The following is a 21,769-nucleotide window of genomic DNA, read 5'->3' on the forward strand; positions in this document are numbered from 1 at the left end:
GCTTGAAACCACCTGAAAATCGAGTGTCATCTTTTAAAAGGAATTCTTGTGTGTGCTGATTTGCAGGTGTCAACTCTATGAATATTTCTACGTGTCCGTGTGCACTTCTGCTGTGTTTGCGTCCGTGCAGACACACAGTTTATCATTTGTTTCGTTTGCGTGCGCCCAGCTCCTAATGTGGCCCGTAAAGACATCTGTCAGTGGCAGTCACCGTTGTTTTGTCGTGCTTCATAGCCAAGCAGCCCAAGGCCCGCCATGTACAGTGTACGTCGTTGGCCTACCTTGCCTCCATCGGAGCCGACATGATTGGCGTCATCGCGGCCTCGTGTCCTTAGGTGGAAACATCTCGGCCGCATTGTGTTGACGGAATGAAAGCACCCTCACAAGCAACAGTATAAACATATTTGTTTAGTTTTGTGTTTTCATCAACCTTCTTTGTTACCTAGCAGGATTGCATGAAAAGAAGAGCAGATTCATTTTCCTGCATTATTTTCCACAGTTTGTTACTTGGCAACATCACGTTAAAACCACTGAACTGATTTTATTGAAACTTCGTGGAAAGGTGGCACATGAGCCAATGAAAACTCCATTAAATTTTGGTGCAGCTCCAGATTAAGAATGATTTCCCCCATACTGCCACAAAACTACTTACAGTTTGATCATTTGTTAACAAGCTCACAGAAAACTGCTGTACTGATTTTCATGAAATGATAAAAGGAATATATCATTACATTTTGGTGCAGATTCAACCATCCATCCATTTTCTATACCGCTTAATCCTGTTCAGAGTCACGGGGAGGTGGAACTTATCCCAGCTGACTTCAGGCAAATGGTGGTCTACACCCTGAAATGGTCGCCACTCAATCTCGGGGCACATATAGAGACGACCAACCATTCACTCTCACATTCACACTGTCACTGAGTGGGAGCTGAACCCATGCTCCCTGCACCAAAGTCACACGAATGTACCACTAAACCATCAGTAACACGGGTGGAGATCTTTATTTATTTATTTATATATATTTTTTGAAATCACTCATTATCTCCACTAAAGGACTAATTTGTTATTATCATTTGTTAATTGGTTAGTTACGATAATAGCAAAAACTACTGAACTGATTTTCAGGAAACTGACACAAGGATAGGCCAGGAAAAACACCATTGAATTTTAGTGACAGTGCGTTATTTAACATCGATTTATCAATGAATTTTGCATTTTGGATTGTTCTGCATCTAGGTGCACCAACGAAATCTTGACTATGTACATACATGTCGAGTCTATACATTGTTTGTGTGAGGGTGGTATTGAAGGGGGGGGGAGAGATCAGTGAGGTTGACGGTTTTGACAAACTTGTTTGGCCAGCTCTGACAGGTTAAGCTCAATTGTATGTGTGTCTGTGTGTTTGCGTTAATGGATGGGCGGACCCATGCTTGCCGCCCCTGTCTATACCGTGCAGAGGGAGCAGCGTGGTTGGGTGCATGTCACGGTGGAGGTGCTGTGCAATGCAGCCAACATGGGAAAAAAATGTCGAAAGCAACTGGCAAACCGCAAGGAATTTCAGACTGTTGCATGCCTGACGATATTTATGAAGCTAATGAGTGTGTGTTTTGTCTCCCACAGCACCCGTACCCGTCTGAAGAGCAGAAGAAGCAGCTAGCCCAAGACACGGGCCTCACCATCTTACAAGTAAATAACTGGTGAGTCCACATTTCAACCTCCAGCTGCCTCATTCTTCTCAAGCAGCGGGGGAGGGAATCTACAGGCTCATATATGTACATGGGTCATATAGAGTTATATACGGCCCGGCAGAATATTTGATGTGGCCTGCCGTAAAATTCACCCGGAATGCTGACTGGCCAATCACGATGCACCAGTTTTTTTGTTTTTGTTTTGTTTTTTTGATATATTCTTTGCTCTTTTACAAGGTAATTATGATTCAAAGATGTACTTGGTGCACCTGCACTAGAACTGACAAATTAATCCAGATAAATGCAAACTCTGGCTGAAGCTATTTGGTCATCTTCATAATAAGTTGAATCCCTCACAAATCAACAGGCACACTTTTGTTTGCTCCATGTTATGCTGTTGTAGCTTGTCAACCAAAATGCTCAATTTATGATACCAATAGAAGGCCTAGTTATAATCTCTGGCATTAGCAAATTTAACCACCTATGCTAAGAAGGCTACGTCGTGATTGCAACGGACTTTATGTATTCGGATGATTGTAATAGTAAATAGAGAGCCAGCCAGCTTTACAGGACCTGTTTTGCTCATTTGAGTTACTATCCGTGGGGCTGGCACCTAAACTAATTAGGCTAACTGGTTGCAACATTTGTACTGGTCTCTTGCTTGCTTTTGACTGACCATGATAGGGAGTTGAGAACTAGCCAGCTTTACAGGAACCCTTTTGCACCTTCATTCCTCTGATCTCGATAAAGCTATGTGGTCATCTCCATAGTCAATAGAATCCCTCAAAAATCAGCAGTCACAGTCAAGCTGTGTCGTATCCGTGTCGTTACCTTGTCGAACAAAATGCCGAGGTTACTCTACTGATGTGAGGCTTTTTGCAATCTGTGGTGTTAGCAGCTAAGCTATTGAGGCTAGCTAAGTGCTTATGATTGCAAGTTTTGTATTTGAATGATCGCAAAAGTAAAGCATAGAGCGTGTCAGCTTTACAGAAACATATCTTTACATAACGTAACGTAACATAACGCATCAGCTTTACAGGAACAGTGTTTCCCCTTAATGCTGTTGATCTGGATAAAGCTAAGTCAGCATAGTCAGTTCAATACATCAAAAGTTGACATACACAAAAAAAATTTCTGCGTCATGTTAGGATATAATGTATTTGTTCACTATACAAAATTCATTAAATCAATAATGTGAGGCCTAGTTAATATCCATGGCGCCAGCAAGCTTTGTCAACTAAGGTAACAAAGCCAGTTAATCGCACCTGTTTGCAATATTTGTTTAGGCCTTGTGCTTTAAAAAAAAAAAAAAAAAAAAAAGTAATCCTAAACATAATACAATCAAGTTTTACAGGAACAGACTTTCTCCTTAAAATTGCTGATCAGGATAAAACTACTGTATTTGGTCATCCGCATAGTCAGTTGAATCCCTCAAAAATCAACAGACTTACCATCGTCTGCTCCAAAGTAAGGATTCTGCTAGTCATAAAATAAATGTGTGCTGTTATTTATCGCACTAAGCAAAATGCTAATGTATCTGTAGCGCTTGCAGGCTTAGCCAGCAACAGCTAACAAGGCTAGCTAGTTGCTCCTGTTTACAACGTTTGTATACAGTAGTCCTATTGCTTTTGAATGATTGTAGCAGTACTAAATACAATCCAAATACTGTATGCATTAAGTATGGTGGAAATGGACCCCTATAGGAAGGTTTCTCTGTCCCCGATAGGTTGACCCCACCCCTTTTCTAAAGTGTGTAAACCATTTATGTGCATCCCTCCTACCAAATACACACACACAAACACACACACGAATAAACACACACACTTTATAATATTATTATGTGTGAGCTACCAGGATGTTCCGGTTATCGCTTAAGTCAGCGCCTCTTTGTGGCTTGATACACATGTATTGACTGGGATCTATTTAAGGGAGATAATAAGCTACCCCTGCAGCCCCCACACCCACAAGCACTCCACCAATCTCCACCCCCGCCCCCTTTTTGCCCACCCTTGCCATCGAAAAATCCCATACCAAGCTCCACCACCGGTGCCCCCACACAAAAAGCGCCAGCCGCCCCCTCCCCGGTTTACGGCAGCTATACGGTGGGATTAAGGTGGCGGTGGCCAGGCCAGTGAGGCCTTTGTAGACGGCTTAGCACATAACTGGGGGTGGTGGATTAAATAAAATGATCACAGAAGCAAAGAAATGATACAGGAATTACTTATCAAAATACTAGCCCCGGTTTTATCTGCGGCTTAATTTGGTTCCGTACATTCTCAGGGTGATGTTCAGATTAATTGAAGTGACAGGCTCCTTTCAGCACGCCAGGAAGGTATTTGCACGGATTTCAGGTCTTACACAAACTTAATTATATGGAACCCCATTTTATCATTCTAATTCCGTGTTGCGGGGGGTTCTATTTACAAATGACAAGTCTGCGCCTTTTATTCGCAGCTTTCCTTAATATATTTATCAAAGCGGGTTCATTTACAAAGTGCTCTATCTGCCGGGTACAGGCGGGCCCACATTAACGAAGCTTTTAGGTTTATCAGGCGCGCGGGCCGACAAGCCACCCGAGGGTCAATTGATTTATTTTTTTTTTTCCCCTCTCTGATTCATTTTTTCTCTTCGTCTCATTTTTCTTGGACCACAATGAGAAACATGCCTGCAGAATTAGCCTGGTTTGTCAGCCTTATCTATCACAACCCCCCCCACCACCACCTTCACCACCTCCCATTCCTCCCTCACCCTTCTGCTTTATTCCCCCTCCGAGCCAAGCTACTTAAATTGGCCACAGGAACCGCTGTTATCAGACTTTAATGCACCCTACAGTGTGGATAGCATTTCAATTACACCGGTAAGCAAAGATTAGCTGCCTGTTTTCATGGCTAACACCAGCCGTCTCAGAGCCTACCCTGCCATGACGCGCGCCTTACCTACGGGAGCAGAAAATTGAGTCGCCTCGCCTGTGTCATGGTGATTAATACAGCAGGAGTGGGGAAATAGACAAAGATAGACTTTGGAAAACGGTGCCTTTCTTAACAGTGGTCATGGTGCCATATTTGCAAAAAAAAAAAAAAAAAAAAAAAACATACAGTCATGAGATAAGCTTAGTCACGGTGATTATTTGACTGCATTTCAAATGGGTGGAAACTGCTGGCCAAGTGGTGAACAGGGAGAAACCCTGTTGAAAAAGAGTTGAATATGTTCCCGACCCATCCAGAATAGGTTAAAATCTGAAATTGCCACATCTGTTGCAGCTCCAAGCATTCAGATAATTAGGTGTGTGGCGACATTTGTTTTCAACACAATGGTTCAATGATCAGCAGGAATGTTCAACCCATACATACGTCAATGTAGTTCATGCAAGATACATTTTTCCGAATAATATCCGGGAAGATAAGCAGTTGCTGGTTTTGTTTATTTATGAAGTGACATCGCCAACTACTGGCCTGGCATGTATATTACATCATCGTATTTCGGAATTTTCATGTACTCGAATATCATTTTTACGTCGCATTGTTGTTTAAATGAATGAAATAGAAAAAATAAAACTCTTGGAAAGTTTGCAGACGCTACCTTCATTTTTAGGGGAGAACTGTTTCATACCTCGATCCTTTAGCTGTGTTGAAATATCTTTTTTTATTCTCCCGCCTGTGTTTTTTCTTTCCAAGCTGAGATACCCGTTTAGCCTGGGACATGACACACCGCTGCCGTCCGAAATTCCTGTTAAAAATAAAAGCTCTTCAAATTCCTGGCAAGGCCCTCGCATTGTTCTGTCTTTGCCTTTGATGCGTGGCCGCTGCCAACGTGACGGGCCAAAGACAGATAGAGATGCAGCCAGTGAGACAGATGATTGGTAGTGGTGGTGGTTAGTCGAGGAGGGGGGTGGGCGTCGGGCTGTATGGCCGCTGTCTTGGGTTTCCAGCGCTCTCCCCTGTGGGGGAAAGGATGTGCTGAATCAGGGCTTTGTCCTCCGCCACAATTGTGGTCGGGCGACTGCACAAGGCTGCCCTGTGTTGCAGTTGGTCCCCTCCTACCCCGTCAAACCGTCCTCCCTTTTCTACCTGCAGCTCACCTACATGCACCCAAAACAACCGCTTTAAAACCTTGAGTCCATCTCCTATAGCCGCTATCTCCAGTCCGCATCATTAGCTAACAGCCTCACCTGAATGCATTAGTCAGCCACTGTTAATAAAGAACACGGTAAAAGGTTAAAGTCCACTATTCCGCCGCTATTTAGTTGTCCTTTTAATGGTACCCGATGTGTGCATACTCTGTGTACATGTTTTTTCTAATGTGTCATTGTGACCTCTTCTGCTATTTGCAGAGGTATCGTAAGTGCATAGTGCACCCTTAGTTACCTCCCCCAAGGAAATTGTTTTCGTTCCTCTCCATTTTTATTCGAAAAGCTTTATTAATATGTGGTCTGGCTTTCGAATAAGATGCAGCTCAAGGAATTTTGTTCACATTTATAAGTACTGTAATTTCTAGTGTATAATGCGCATTTTTTCCCCTCCAAAAATCTCCAAAATCAATGGTGCGCATTATACATAGGTATAGGGGAAAATGGAAAAAAACTTTCCCATTTTATAAATGTATGCCGCCATCTAGAGGTTATGAAAAAGCGGTACACGTTCGTTTCAATATGCCACTGCCACCTAGAGATGAGAACGGTGTACACTTTCATTTTAATATGACGGGTACATATAACTGCATATGTACAGTTGTGCTCATAAATTTACATACTCTGGCAGAATTTGTGAAATATTGTTTTTTTTTTAAATATGACTCATGACTGAACAACAACCATCATTAATTTCTTTATGGTTATGTTTTGTTTGATGATAATGCAGCTTACAAATTCTGCCCGGGTAATCAAACATATTAGCACAACTGTGTGTTTTTTCTTTTACTAAATAAAAGTAGGGCTGTGAATTTCAAAATAAGAGCAAGTAAATAAAAATAAATTATTGTGTGCTTAAATAAAATGCTTCAGAATAATTATTTTAAAAATGTATGTTTTGATCATACGGGTAGAAGCAAACTCATGCATTGTAAAAATGCATTATACATAGGTAGAAGGGTTTTCCAGAATTTTGAGGTCCACTTTGGGGGATGCGTATTATACATGGGTGTGCATTATACATGAGAAATTACAGTATATACAAATGTTTTCATCGCTGTTTATTGATTAGCAGGGAGGAAACCACTTTTGATTGGAGTGGGGCTCCAGATTAAAATGTCTGGATGTTATTTTGAAGTACTCTTAGTACTCTACGGAGGAAAAAAAAAAAAGTTACCAGTGAGGTTTGTTAATTAGTTAGCATGATATCTAAAAAGGCGGCAGGGTGGCCGACTGGATTTTTTTCTACCCCCATGCTTTCAGATCTAAATACATTATGCCTCGATAAGACTACAAGATTTTAGCATGGTTATTGGCCCAATTTGCTATCACAGTCAATTTTCTAGATTGGGCCTGACATATTTCGTCGGGAACAACAAAACTCCTTGTAGTGTGACATAATCCACGATCACTGATTTGCTGGTGAAGCCTTATGACGCCAAAATGAAAAGTCTTGCATATTTGATTTTTTTTTGGGATGTCTTCCGTGTAATGTGACACTGATTCTGAGGCACCTGGGGACGACACAACACAGTTTTTTTCTTTTTGTTCTTTTTTTTTCCGACACAATACCACTTAAAAGTAGCGCCTCTTCCTCTGTGATTGTTGTTGTTGCCGCTATGTTAATGGTTATATTCGGGAGCGTTACCATGTTTTTTGGTCCTGCCTTCCCAGAGAGCTTAAATAATCTACTACAGAAAAAGAAAACAATGGCAATTTCCATCACTGTTTGCCCATTTGTTAGTTAGGTGATGCAATGAGGATTTCACCAATTTGGTGATGTAGGAAAGATTTATGCCAGGATTTTTTTGTTTCGAATTGTTGGGTCCTGGCGGAGGTCTGACAGAGATTGGGAGACGACCAGGTGACGCTTCTAGCTAGTAGGATGCCGTCTCTGGAGACATTGGCAGGCCATCATTTGGAGCTAAATGGAGCCTGACAGGAGCTTCGGCATCGGACCCAGCAAGATATCCCGCCTTTATTTACCACCACGGCGACGCAGCTATCGTATAAACACACGAGACGACGGCGAGAGAAAGACGGCTGAAAGAAAGGCAGGAAATCGGCCGCTCATTATTCCCTCCTCTTCACAGGCAGCCAGAAAGAGAGAATATGTCACTTCTTGGCATATATGATGACGGACTGCTGTGCCAATGGAGCACTAATAACAATAAAGAGGGCACTAAGCCACACTCTATTTTTACTCCTCTGGCTCGTCTCTACAGCCCAGGGGGGAATACACACATGCCAAACACACACACACACACACGAACACGCACACAAACACACACACACACACACACACGAGAGAGAGGGAGGCTCTAATTAGCGGCAGAAAGGAATACAATGAGTGAGTTATTAAGACACAGGGGCGGCTCTCGGCCAACCTTTGCCCCGTGTCGGAGCACAGGTCACATGATAAGGGAAGGATATCCGCCAGACGACGGCGCCAGACGGCCTGTGCCCACTGATGACGTCAAATAGCTGCAAGATCTGCAACCATTCACACCGGGGAGGGCATAGTACACTGATGATGATGATGATTATTATTATTGTTGTTGTTAAATGATCAATCAGCTGGCTATATGAGTGGCATGAGCCAACGACTGCATAGTGTCTATGGGGCGTCCTGAAGGCAGGTGCAAAAGTGAGAAAATGCATAAAGCAAACAAACAGGAAACAAAACTTTTCTGTTGAGAATTTAGTAGGATTTCATAGGAAAATATTTTTATATATATATATATATATATTTATTTATTTTTATTATTTTTATCATTCTATTTTTTCTAAATCATTTTAACTATACTTTTAATAGAATTAATCATACTTATTATTATAAAAATAAATTTTAAGAATTCATATTTTATATCATAAAGTGTGGTATAAAAATATTTTTAAGTAAAATATTGTTTTAATATAATAAAACAAACTTTTTTTTATTCTTTTAATTGGCATCAAAAACAATTGTATAAAAAATAGTGCTTTCATTGTATTGATTTTTTTTTGTTGAAATTGTTTACAAAATAATTCTCCAACACAAATTCAAATTTAAAATGTATTATATATTTTTGCAATTATTGAATGGTGTTTTCATCATATGAAATGAATTTCATTAAATAGTTCTGTCACCCAAAGTCCACATATATCGAAAGAAATACAAATAGTCTTCCGAATAGCATAATTGCCAAAGTCATTTTTAAACGCTACAAATTCAACAAACAAGAAGAGTGTAGATGGCTCGTTTCAACCTTTGCAGATTACCACGACCTGGATGACTGAGACTCCACACAGACATAAAGAAAAAAAACAAATTTTTACTAACCACATTTGTATTCTGTATTGATGTGATCATAATTTAATAACTACCTAGGTAATTATGCTATTAGGCTAACTGTGTGGAGTCTTGCATTAGATATTTGACGTTCATGTTGCTCCATGCACCTTAATAGTTGTATAGGGCTTCAATTTCCAACTCCAATTCTCATGTGTAAACAATGCATTGGAATCCAGTTTAACCAACACTGACTCCCATATTTGATTTTGTCTGCAGCACAGCTGCACTCAGGTTGAACTTGAGGGTCAACGTTCTATTCCAGCGGTGCGCATATTTGTTTGCAGGTTACGCGTCCAAGAAAAAGTCACAACAAAGCCAACAACGTGTTCCTCTCACTGCGCAGAGCATTTTCCAAACTGCCGTCTCCGGCCAATAAGAAACGTACGACCGCTGACTTTTATGTTCGTATTTTTATGATCCTTTTGGGTTTGGCGGGCAACAAGTATATAAGTCATATTTTCCAAATGTATCATAAAATGACGAAGCAAGAGCCACTGGCCTCTCATTTCCCCCAAATTCTTTGACGATATTAAAGCTTCCCGAGCGTTCCTCGACATCCGACTTTTCCCATCTCTTCCCGTTTTCATCCATCGTAACTCTGACCCAGATGGAAATGTCAGCATCTTTTTTGGGCTGCAACCTGGGACTTCTTTTGGTGGCCATGTTGCGCCGCTGGCTTTCTAAATATACCGCCGCCGTGTGTGTGTGTGTGTGTGTGTGATTGGGATACAGCGAGCGAGCAAGAGGCGGTGGGGGGAGGTTGGTTGAGTGTGTGGCGATGCCAACACAGGCATCATGATCCCTCTCATTTAGGGAGCGCTAATTGGCAGTTAATTAGCCGAATTGACTCTGTTGTCAGATCCCAAGTGTCAGCCCCCCCACACCACCACTACCTACCCGCTAAATTCATTTGATCTGGCTGATTTCTTGATGCGCAAATAATAGTCGCGTCTGGAGGGCGGCTGGAAAACGTTAATTTCCACTACTGGCAGATTGCGAGGCGAGTGAACATTTTTGGATTTAGTTGAGCAGTTGTCGTCATCCTTTTTTCAGTTCGCAGCCGTTAAACAGCTGATGCTAATGTGCACTGCTGTGTTGATGGGTGCTTTTTGCCAAGCATACGTGCGACGTGATTAATGATACCCGCTCCCACTTTATCAGACTCTCGGGTCACAACACGGCATGGTTACACAACAGCTGTGTGAGTCGACAATCATAACAAAACATGTTGCTTTAACCAAATAGTTATGGCACTCCGCTTATGTTTCCTTTGAGCCTGTTCTTGTGAGAATTTAGTTGGATTTCTTATAGAAAACAGTAAGGAATCTATTGCAAAATTTGTGAAACCTTGTTACCAGGGTAACTAAAAAAATGTGACAAGATTTGGGTTAATTTTGGTGTGTAGTTGAATTGACTTTTTTCCTTTTTGTTTTTGTTAGCACGATCATGACCAAGGTAATCATCGTAACAAGGACATACAGTAATTCAAGAATTGAAAAGATGAATTTGGATTAACTCTTGATTCTGATCTTTGGATGAGATTGGATGTGGAGCTTCATTTTTGGATGAGTGTTGGTGCAGGGCGTTGGTTTCACCTAAGGCCACATTTACCAATTTTGATCTGTATCCAGAAAACCCTTTCTAACATACACATACCTTTAACATTTGTGAACAGATTTGGAGGAATTTTGGTGTGGCAGGGTTGCACAGTATACCGGTACCAGAAAAGTACCACCATACCTTAACATCAAAAATGAAACGATACCACGTCATTTTAGTATGCTACTTTGGTTTTAAAAATATATAGTCTTTGTATGTGGACAGAACGAAAGCTGGCCAAGCGAACTGTGTAAACTGTACCGTAATTTATTCAGTCTCCAGGGCCCTACACAATAACAGTACGGGAAAGCGGAGGGACAAAAGCTTAAGCAGCTATGGGAGACAAAAATCTAATCCACATGTGCTTATAACTCCCAGTTGAGATGTACTTTATGATTCTGACACCTAAACCTAAAGAGAACTAATCATCAAACTGTTCAATTATAAAGCTTAATGTTGTCAAACGAAAGTCAGCTAGCTTAATGCTAACAGTACAACGTGAAAGGCCATAGACAGCAATTAACATACATTTTATGGTACTTATAAACCTGCGATATGAACGAAGGACAAATTGACTTTGGAATCTGGATCCAGATAATTTATGAACAGCTAAAAAAAAATGTGTGACCGCAAAACATATTCTGTTAGCTTCAGTTTCGACACACAAAATTAAAAGAAGCCCAATAAAAAGGAAAATAATATTCCTGGAGGATACATTGGATTCCTAGTTGTACGTCTGCCGCTGCAAATATTTCTTGTGTGCACAACACAGGTCACAGTTTGAATTTTCAGTTTGAATTTTCAAATGTTGCATCGTCCGATTAATGTAAAAATATTATAATGAATAAAATTAATTCTTTTTTGGTCCTTTAACATTTATAACAATAAAGATAGGAATCACAGGCAGAACATTTCACTATTTTACAATAATATTAACTTCAAAACAGACAGAAAAATCAATTAAAATTTTAATACCATTGGAAACAATCGGCAAAAAAGGCAGATTTTGACCGATTCTCATTATTTTTGTCGTACCTTGTAATGTGTTATTAATGTGTTAAAAAAAAGGGGGGAAATCCACCAATTTGTACTGATCTGAAAAGGGCTAATATCGGCCAATTAAATCGGCCGGCTTTTTAATCAGTTGAACCCTAATTCTGAGTAACTTTGGAGTGTATACTCTGTATCATTTAAAAAAAAAAAATGGAGGTGAGGTCTGGGAAATGTGATGGTGTATGAAAAGTTAGATCCTACTCTAGCTAATGCATGTTAATCGCACCATTTGACTCTAATCGAAGCAAAATATCGCATTAACATGTTTATGAAGAGTGTTGTACAACAACAAACCTTTTTTTTTTTTTTTTTTAGGTCATCACTGATTAAGAATGTGTTATAATGTACAGTTCCCGACTAAATTCTAGCAAGAATTCCTTGTGCAAGGCCTGTGTGAGGCTGTGGAGTATCTGCAGCCGAAAGAACTATTGCAGGCAAAGCAATGGGAGGGGTAAGGAGAGGGAGGGCGGGTGGGGGGCGTCTTTGTACTTCTCAGCACCTTTTGGCTCTTTTATACCTCAACAGCTTGGTTTTATTGGCGGGGTCGTTTAATAACAAGCGCTCACGCGTTTGAAATAAAGTCGAGCCGCGTTTTGTGCGTGGGCGAGACTCCTTTTTCTTTCTTTTTTTAATTCTTAGACGGATAATTTCTGGAGCGGTGGGGAGGAGAGGTCGACAAGTGTGGGAGAGGGAAAAGTAGGTTAATTTATTTCATTTGCAGAAAGACAGGCATTAAAACGTGGAGAGAAAAAAGTGAGAGTGAGGGAGTGAAAGTGTAGGATGATGATTTTTTTTTTTTTTTTATGAACACAACTTAGTTTAATGCACGCGGGCAGCCGTCGTAATCCCGCCAGAATCCTCCCTGTGCCCCGAGGCCATCTGTGAGCAGAATAGCAATTTTATGACTCTGTCATTAAACCAATTTCACAGCCGTATTGTTTGTTAATGAGGCCGCCGCAAACGAGGCGAGATGTCACTCAATGGCGACGACTCCTCTGCCTCAACCTGCGTCATCTTCTTCTTCTTCTACATCTTCTTTTGTTGCTTAAAGTCATTGTCACCCCATCCCCCATCCACCTCCAGTCCTTCCAGGGGTCCCCAAGCTCATAAAAGGGCAAACTGCTAAAAGATAAAATTCAAAGTCTATACAGTCGAGTCTCTTATTTATGAGCATCCATTTGCCTTTCGAGCTCATCGGGACAAATGGGGAAGTTTTTTTTTTCCCCCATATGAGCTTGAGAGGACGTTTACAACGGCGTGTTCAAACGATTTCTACCTGAAGTGTAATAAACAATGCAAGCGTTTGAAAATAGCTTTTAAAATGGCTGCATACACTTGTCCATACATACATCCAAAGTGACTTTTCATTGGTGGCATTGCTGTAGATTTTTCTTTGATTAGTTTTACTTTTTGTATAATCTTTTAGATATTTTGTCATTTGTTTATATATTTGAGATATTTTCCAGTAGTATTTTTTTTTAAAATTTAATAAAATAGACTGTATTTTATTATTGTTTATTACATTTGATTGTGTTTTAAAAAATAACAAATAACAAAATATACTATTATATCAGTATTTATAAAATTGTCTTTATATAATAATTTGGAATAAATGTATCGGTGTTATTGTTACATTGCAATCTTTTATTCATTTGCACATTTACAGAAATTATTATTGTTATTGTATTAGTATGGTGAATGGATTTAAGAAAATGCTGGAGGAACTCGCAAAGTAGTGAGCTTGATAACGCAAAGTGTGCATTTAGTTCCTCCTGTACGCAAACTTTCAACTTAAACAGAGTACAAGTGATTCTCAAAGTCTATTTAACTTTCAAGATAAATACTGTACATTTGCATTAACTATTTAATTTTGAAACATTTATGTTGGTACTATTTTTATTTAACTTTCATGTGCAATACATTTTAATCAAACCATTATTTAAGATTTTTTTTTCTTTCTATATTTCAGCACAGTGTTGTGCATAATGGTGCTGTGGCTTCGAATAATATTGGATATACTTTTTTGAAAGAAGCGCTACTGTATATTTACCATCATGATGATGGTAAAATTTGAGAGCCACTGGAGTAGACCACTTTTGGAATGCGTGTAATGTTTCCTTACCACGTGACATCGCCAACTACTGGCCTGGCATGCAAATTACAAATTCTACTTCAGTAGCTTTTATGTCAGTTTTGGACACATTTTTTTTTTTTGCTGTAATGTGTGTGCCGCTTATGACTGACTGACTGGAGATTTTCTTACTGAGGCTCCCCTCTGAGGATGACACAACCTGACAGAGTAGATTTGGCATAATTAGTTTTATCTGCTGAGGGAGATAGCCATGGGAATTGCGTGTCAGCCACAGGGAAATGCTTGGTGTGCGTGTGTGCGTGTGTGCGCGTGTGTGTGCGTGCGTGTGTGTGTGTGAGGAAGGCTGAGGGTGTGGGGGACTGAAAGGGATAAAGGTGACCAGGTGTAACAGAATGGCCTTGAGGGTGTGTGTGTGTGTGTGTGTGTGTGTGTGTGTGTGTGTGTGTGTGTGTGTGTGTGTGTGTGTGTGTGTGTACAGGATCGTGCCGCTCAGGCTGAGCTCTTTAAACTCTGTGAACCTCTAGCAGGTATGTTCTCTTTGTTGAGGCATGCTCCTTGTTTTTGCCTTCAACTCGCTGGTTCACACTTTGCATTCCATCCAGAAAGCCCTATTCTGTCCGTTTTGCACATACAGTAAAAAAATATGTATACATATATAGAATATAAAAATGGTCTTCTGTCATTCACCTCCCCTTGTGTGCTTCTTGTGCTGAAAGTTGGGATTTTGAAACCGTTTTCCTCCATTGGAAATAGTGGAATTGGAAATAACCTGATTCAAAGGCAAACTGTGGCCCTCATGCAACCTTTTTTTGTGTTGTTTTGTGTAAGCATGACACCTGTCATGCAAACGTAAAAAGAACTTAACCAGATAGTTGAGCGGAGGTTGTGTTTTTTGGGGTGTACGACACAGATATTTGTTAGGCTTATATTATTACGAGTGTCACATAAAAAGGGAGAAGCACAGGTGTGTGTGTGTGTGGGAGGGGGGGTTAGTGATCAGAGAGGTTTGCTCTGGGGGTCCGCCATGTACATCAGAGTCCCTGTGGCCAGCAGTTGCCACACCACAAACAGACGCTATTTATAACTCCCCTCTGCCAGCCTTCACAGCCCTGCTTGTGTGTGTGTGCTTCTGTATATATGTCAAAGCAATTACGTGCAATTGAAGCTCTTATTAATTTTTCAAAAGCGGGGGAATACGGCGGGGGCCTGACGGTCGGTCGGTCGCTACGACTCTGCGGCATCATGGAAACTTTCAGGGTGGAAAAACCCGTTCACACGCCACTGACACAATTCTGAAGAAATAGGTGAGGGGTGAGGAGTGAGGAGTGGGCAGGGTGATACTGTACTCCGTTGTGTTATGTGTGTCACCAGACATCCCGCAGTGTATGCGTCGCTATAAAACTTTGCATTGTTCACAGTTAAAATATAGTCTATATTCAAAATATTTAAAAAAATAATGGGGCAAAAAGTCCTAATATTTAGAAAATTAAATCAGACAATTACGATAAAATAGTCGGAAAAGTACACGAAGAATGTATTACACTTCATGGATAAGATTGTAAAATTGCTCGGGAAGATGTAATCACTTTATCAGAAAAATAAATATCTTCATATTACAAGACAACATGTTTACTGTACAAAATAGTCTTCATTTGTTCACAATAAAGTCATAATATTATGTTGTACTACTAGTACAACTGAGTGCAAATATTATTAGGGTGAAGTTTCAATTTAATCAGATTAAAATTGTATTACAAAAGAGAGTAATATTGCTAGAGTAATATTAATATGAATAATAATTATTATTGCGTACTAAATATGTACATTTTAGATCATAATCTTAATATTATATATATGAATAAAATATATGTATACAACTACATTTTATAATAATAAAATTATATTATTTCAAAATGTTGTCATTTTACAAGAAAATAGTAGTCATTTTACGAATAAAATACTTTTTATGTATACAAATTTAAAGTTGAAGAATTAAATCATAATGTAATATGGGGAAAAAAATCTTGATTTTTATTACTTTTTATGACAATAAAGCTAGAACATTGCAGAAATAAAGTTTCTTAAAATCTTGAATCTTATGAAAATTACGTGAAAAAAGTCATTTTTTTTAGGAATACAATTGAGAGTCACAAGAGAAGTCATAATCCAACAAAAAATACAATTGAAATATTACGACAATAAAGTTGAGATTTTACCCAAAAATCTGAATATTTGAATCTATATCTGAATATATGATATATATAATATCTCTACATTATGAAGAATAAAGTATCAATTTTATGAGAAAAAAAGTTACGATTTATGAGAATAAAGTGCTAATTTTCCAATAATACAGTTTAATTTTTACTTAATGTTAGATGGGTAAAAGTCAAAATTTTTTAACCGTAACGTCCATTTTCCCTCTGATTTCATTGAGTTTAAGAGCCGGATCACGCAGTCGTGCATGTGTGTACAACACATGCATATAGGACTGCACGGTATACCAGTACTAGAAAAGTACTGCCATACCATCCATCCATCCATCCATTTTCTGAGCCGCTTCTCCTCACTAGGGTCGCGGGCGTGCTGGAGCCTATGCCAGCTATCATCGGGCAGGAGGCAGGGTACACCCTGAACTGGTTGCCAGCCATACCTCGCCATTAAAAAAGTGAAACGATACCACGTGTTTTTAGTCCCGGTAATTCTGCGTGGTTTGTCAACAATATAGGTTGAGTGCACTTGCTTCAAGCTGTTTATTAGTCACGGCCGTAAAATATGTGCAGTTTTTCTTTTTTTGCTGAATGAGCCTGCTGCGGTCGACTGTAGCGTACTTTATTTCGCCTTCAGGGCCCCCACACAACAACAGTACGGCAAGCGGGGAGCGACATCACCTGAAGCAGCTATTAGAGACAAAAGTACTGATGTTTTACATTTTTGCCGCGATATCGTCTTATTATCGGTATCAAGGTACTTAATGCGGGTAAAGTATCGAAGTCAGAGTTTTGGTATCATGACAACACAACATACATTCCCCTTTCCCCTCCATTACGTTACATTACAGTACAGTACATTATATTCAAGCTTGGTAAAAGGGAAGAAGAGTGGCGTCTGATCCCGGGCATAAAGGAAGTCGATCGTCCTTATTTCCCCGCCGCGCCTGCATGCCACTCAGTTTGGTTTGAAATATCACGCCTCTATCATGTCATTATCGGCTCCCCCTGCTAATCCACAAAGCCGCCCTGTTTGATATGTGACAAAAAAAAAAATAAAAGGGAGGAGGAGGAGGGAGGGTGTCGGGTCACAGAGTCGCACAATCTCTCATTCGATTACCAGGCACTCGACGCGGGGAGAGAAGAATGAAAGGCAGCAGCAGATGAGTCAGACAAAGAGGAAGAGGAAGAGGAGAAAAGTGAAGATGCAGACTGAGAAATCAAAGTTGTTTGATAGTACTGAGAGGTGAATGGATGCTACAGTCGCTAACCCTCCTTAAGGAGCGCTACAAGCAGGCTGGTAACTAATCTGGGTGAGGGTGTGAAGGAAAACTAGGTTGAACTCTTCCTTCCACATCCCAGGAGGAGTGGTGGGCTAATCATGTGAAACTGCTGGACTGTCCCTCTCCTCTCCATGTGGACTAGTTGTGCAGTGGATCAGAAAAGTTCAGGTCTGGGGTTCCTGGCAAGCGCAGGCAAACCTACTTAAAAGAAAAAAAAACTACTTGAAAATAAGCTTTAAAAATGGGGGGCGGGGGGAGCAGATGTGCCTTCACTTACGAGTTTAAATTTTCCTGTGACCACACTCAAGACACTCGAGTCACAAATCATCTTTCTCCATTGAAATGAATGGAGTTTCCATCAATCCGTTCCAGCCCCGCGCAAAAACGCCAACAAAAATGATAGTAAATTCTATACTAAGAAAGACAGCACTCTACAGTATTGTACTAAATAAGAACATCGTAAAACTATACAGTAATAACATAATTGAATCCAGTGTAAAGAAAAGAACAGTTTGTGAGATGCTTGCGTGCTGCTCCTTCTGGTGTGCACATTGGCTACCAGGGGGAAGTATAACACATACAAACATACTGCACATATTGATGATGAAACACCGAAGAAAACAGTTGCAAATAAGCTGTACTAATAATATTAGTCATTTTATGCAAAGGATAAAGAATATATGCCCAAATGCCATAACAAAAAGTCCTGTCACCACCAGAAAAATTGTACAATAATTGCAGGCAAAAAAAGTTCACATTTTATGTCAATGTAAAATAGTACAAAATGGCTTCACATCTCCTGTGGAGGTGCTTCCAAAAATAGCGCCGGTGGTGAAAACAATCCAAGCCAGTGGAGAATGTTAATAGGAAATGATTTGGGGGACGGTCTGGGTTAAACACAGTAAGTAGCCCCTCCCCAGCGAAAAAGTGCCAGTGCTGCGGCAAGTGAGCCATGGCGGGTTGTTACAATACACATACAGGTGTGTTGACGCCTCAGGCGGGCTTGGCTGTGCGCCATTCTTTTCACCTTGGCTGAAAAGAACACTATCATGTCTGTTAAAGAACAACACGGAGTGTCAAATGAGGTGCCAGATTCGTCATTGCGACATTTTTATGATACACAGCCACAAATGACAAAAATAAACACACATGCTAACATTAGTGAATCCTGTTACAATATTATGCTCCTCAGTCTCTTCTTGGAAAATGCACGTCTAGAAATGACAAAGGTTCATCATTGCAACATTTGAGGATGTGAGGCCAGAAATGACAATAATAAACATCCACGCCAACATTAGCTTAGCCTGTTAGCTACACCATTATAGTCAAGAGTCTCAATTTTCATGCTGCCCAGAGCCTCCTCTTGAATAAAATTTGTCTTCCGAGAAAGAAATACTGGAGACCATCGTTATCCATATTGGTTACTGATTTATTGAATTTACGTCATTAGAAATGGTAAAATAAAATCACACGCAAACCTTAGCTGAGCCTGTTTCTGTGCTTTTGCTCTGGACTCGGTAATATGACACTCCACAGTCTCCACATTTTCTTACTGCCCACATTCTCACAGACCATCACCCTCCTCCATTTTTGTTGTTTTTTAGCATCTTGTTCGGACTGTCGCGATCATTTGTAAAAACATTTATAATGAATACATATTTCCGTCAGTTCATTACAATGCAAAGCAGAGCTTGACTTTTACATTGAAACTGTCAGCAGAAAAGCAATGCGGCTGTCAGAAAAGTGCACAGGGAAAGGCGGGAGAGCGAAGCGTGCCGCAGTGCTATTGATTTATTTTAATTAGCTGCTCGTTAAATCCTCCCAGTTTGCACCGCAAATACATGTAATTCTTTATCTGATTTATTTTTTCCCCTAACATAACCACGAAACAGTTGTTGTTTTTTTTTGTTGGTTTCTTTTGGGAAGAATGCACGCAGGCTAGCGAGGACAGAGCGAGGCGAATGCGACTCGCAACCGGGGCTGCGGGGGTGCCACAAAAGGCCAATGAACACGGTAATAAAAAGGGGAAGAAAAACAGGTCAGTGAAAGTCCATGGAGGAGAGGTGAAACAGTCCCTCTTTGAGAGGCGCACAAAAGAGTATGGAAGGGGGGGAAAGAAAGAGAGAGAGGTATGTAAACATAGCAGTTGCCCCAAATGTGGGCCCTCACCCTCAACCCGCCTTTAAAAAAAAAAAAAAAAAAAAAAAGAATCCAGCAGCCTTCTTGCTCTGCTTCACATCTGCACCAAATCAAACACGGCAGTGAGGTCGTGTTCACCCACCTTACGCCCAAGAAGAGCTGGAGGCGCTGATGGGACCAAAAACATCCCAATCTCAATCCCCCTGCTGTCATTTGTCACATTTGCGGCGATAGTGTACGATGAAACAGCTGATAGCGTTAAGTCCGGCCTGGATGCGTGGGTTACAGGGCTGATTCAATCAGTGTTGTTGTCACTACAGCAGATCAGTGTTGGATGTGCAGTAGCCCGAGACCGCCCTGCTGCAGGGCCGCACCGTAATGAGTGTTTGCTTATACTAAACGCAACCTCCTCGTGAGCTTCCTTTTCATGCAATCTCTGGTCAACTGTTGTTGTTGTTTTTTTTCTTTCTTCCTTTGACTTCAGTAGAAGTTTTGATTTGGAAGTTGAAGTATAGAAGCAGTGAACTAGAACAGGATCCAGAGGGACTGTCATATTTGCAAGTAGTTGTTACTACAATTTATTTTAATTAATTTATTACTCATTTTTATTGTTTTTTTTATTATTCATGTAGTCACAAAGGCATTCCCATTTGTAGTTTATTTGTATGTTTTATTTATTTTTATTTTCTATTTTTCAATTATTTAAGCTGTGGTCACTAGGGCATTTTTCATATTTCTTTTTTATTGTATTGTATTTTTAATGCATGTGATCACGTCAAAATAATTTACTTTTTACTGATTTTTTAAAATTCTTTTAAATATATTCACCCCCCCCCCCCAATAATAGTTTCCCGACTCTGAGGCTTAAAAAATAGGTTAAAAAATCTCAGCAAATGACAACCAAAAATGGTGCTACAGCCGAGACTTCATCCAAAAAAGTGATCACTTTAAAGTAATTTTCTTTTTATCAATTTTTTTATTTCAATATTATTTTTACTTATGATTTTATTTGCCTGGTTACTAAGGCATTTCCATTTGTATTTTAGTTCTGTTTTATTATTATTTTATTTAATTGTCTTTTTTTTTTTTAAAGCTGTGGTTCAGTAAGACATTTTTATTATATTTTTATTTTGTATTATTATTGTACTTTATTTCATTATCTTGGGGTTTTAAAAATAAGTAAAAATAAAATAAAATAAATAACAGTAAATAACAAGCCTGCTTTTATTCAATCAGAAGCCCAATGACAGTCATTTCCGCAAAAGGCGCAATAACAATATCCATCCATCCATCCATTTTCTGAGCCGCTTCTCCTCACTAGGGTCGCGGGTGTGCTGGAGCCTATCCCAGCTATCATCGGGCAGGAGGTGGGGTACACCCTGAACTGGTTGCCAGCCAATCGCAGGGCACATACAAACAAACAACATTCGCACTCACATTCACACCTACGGGCAATTTAGAGTACCCAATTAATGCATGTTTTTGGGATGTGGGAGGAAACCGGAGTGCCCGGAGAAAACCCACGCAGGCACGGGGAGAACATGCAAACTCTACAAAGGCGGGGCCGGGGATTGAACCCAGATCCTCAGAACTGTGAGGCTGACGCTCTAACCAGTCGGCCACCGTGCCGCGCAATAACAATAATGAATGAAAAAGCATGAAAAACAAACAAAGTAAACTATGGCTTCTACCAACCTCCACTGTATCTTCGCACACAAAGGTTCTGTTTTTGTGTGCTTAACTCTTTGCCACGGTAACCAGGAGGCGGCGGCAGAAGTCGGAGGGGTGGCCCTAGGACCCCCCTCCTCTGGCCTTCGAGCATCTTTTATCAGACGCGAGTCAAGCCAATTGAGCTTATCGAGGTCGGCCCTGATAACGCTGTTAATGGTGTGTGCTTAGATCAACGCCTCCGCCGAATCCTCAAGTGGGGAACGGACGGACGGACGGATGTGAGGACCGGCGAAACCGGGTTCCACCCGCAGCTTTGACCTCAGCTTTAAGTCATCTTTAAGGCTCTTCCGTGCTGTAAATGAACACAACGACACTGTTGACCACGGCAGCGTGTCCTTAGCCTCAGCTAAAACCTTCACACAACCTAAAAGTCCACATTTTATTATCTACATCTGGCGGTGGAGCTTATTATTGCCTGCCTCTGCTCAATGTTATAGAGCATACACACACACACACACACACACACTCACACACACAGCATGAGAACTCCATGCTGTCTTCAAACAAATAATT

At 40.3% G+C, this 21,769-nt stretch overlaps 1 protein-coding gene across 11 annotated transcripts in view; it reads left to right on the top strand.

Moving 5' to 3' along the window:
- meis2a (Meis homeobox 2a) overlaps positions 1-21,769 on the top strand; it is a 194,672-nt gene that overhangs the window by 159,068 nt on the left and 13,835 nt on the right. For all 11 annotated transcript variants that reach the window (XM_061794452.1, XM_061794451.1, XM_061794454.1 and 8 more), the window contains one exon: positions 1,622-1,698. In XM_061794452.1, the coding sequence (XP_061650436.1) occupies positions 1,622-1,698 (77 nt within the window). The remainder of the gene's footprint in view (positions 1-1,621; positions 1,699-21,769) is intronic.

The sequence above is a fragment of the Phyllopteryx taeniolatus genome, chromosome 13, assembly GCF_024500385.1.
Source record: "Phyllopteryx taeniolatus isolate TA_2022b chromosome 13, UOR_Ptae_1.2, whole genome shotgun sequence".
Taxonomy (NCBI): Eukaryota; Metazoa; Chordata; class Actinopteri; order Syngnathiformes; family Syngnathidae; genus Phyllopteryx; species Phyllopteryx taeniolatus.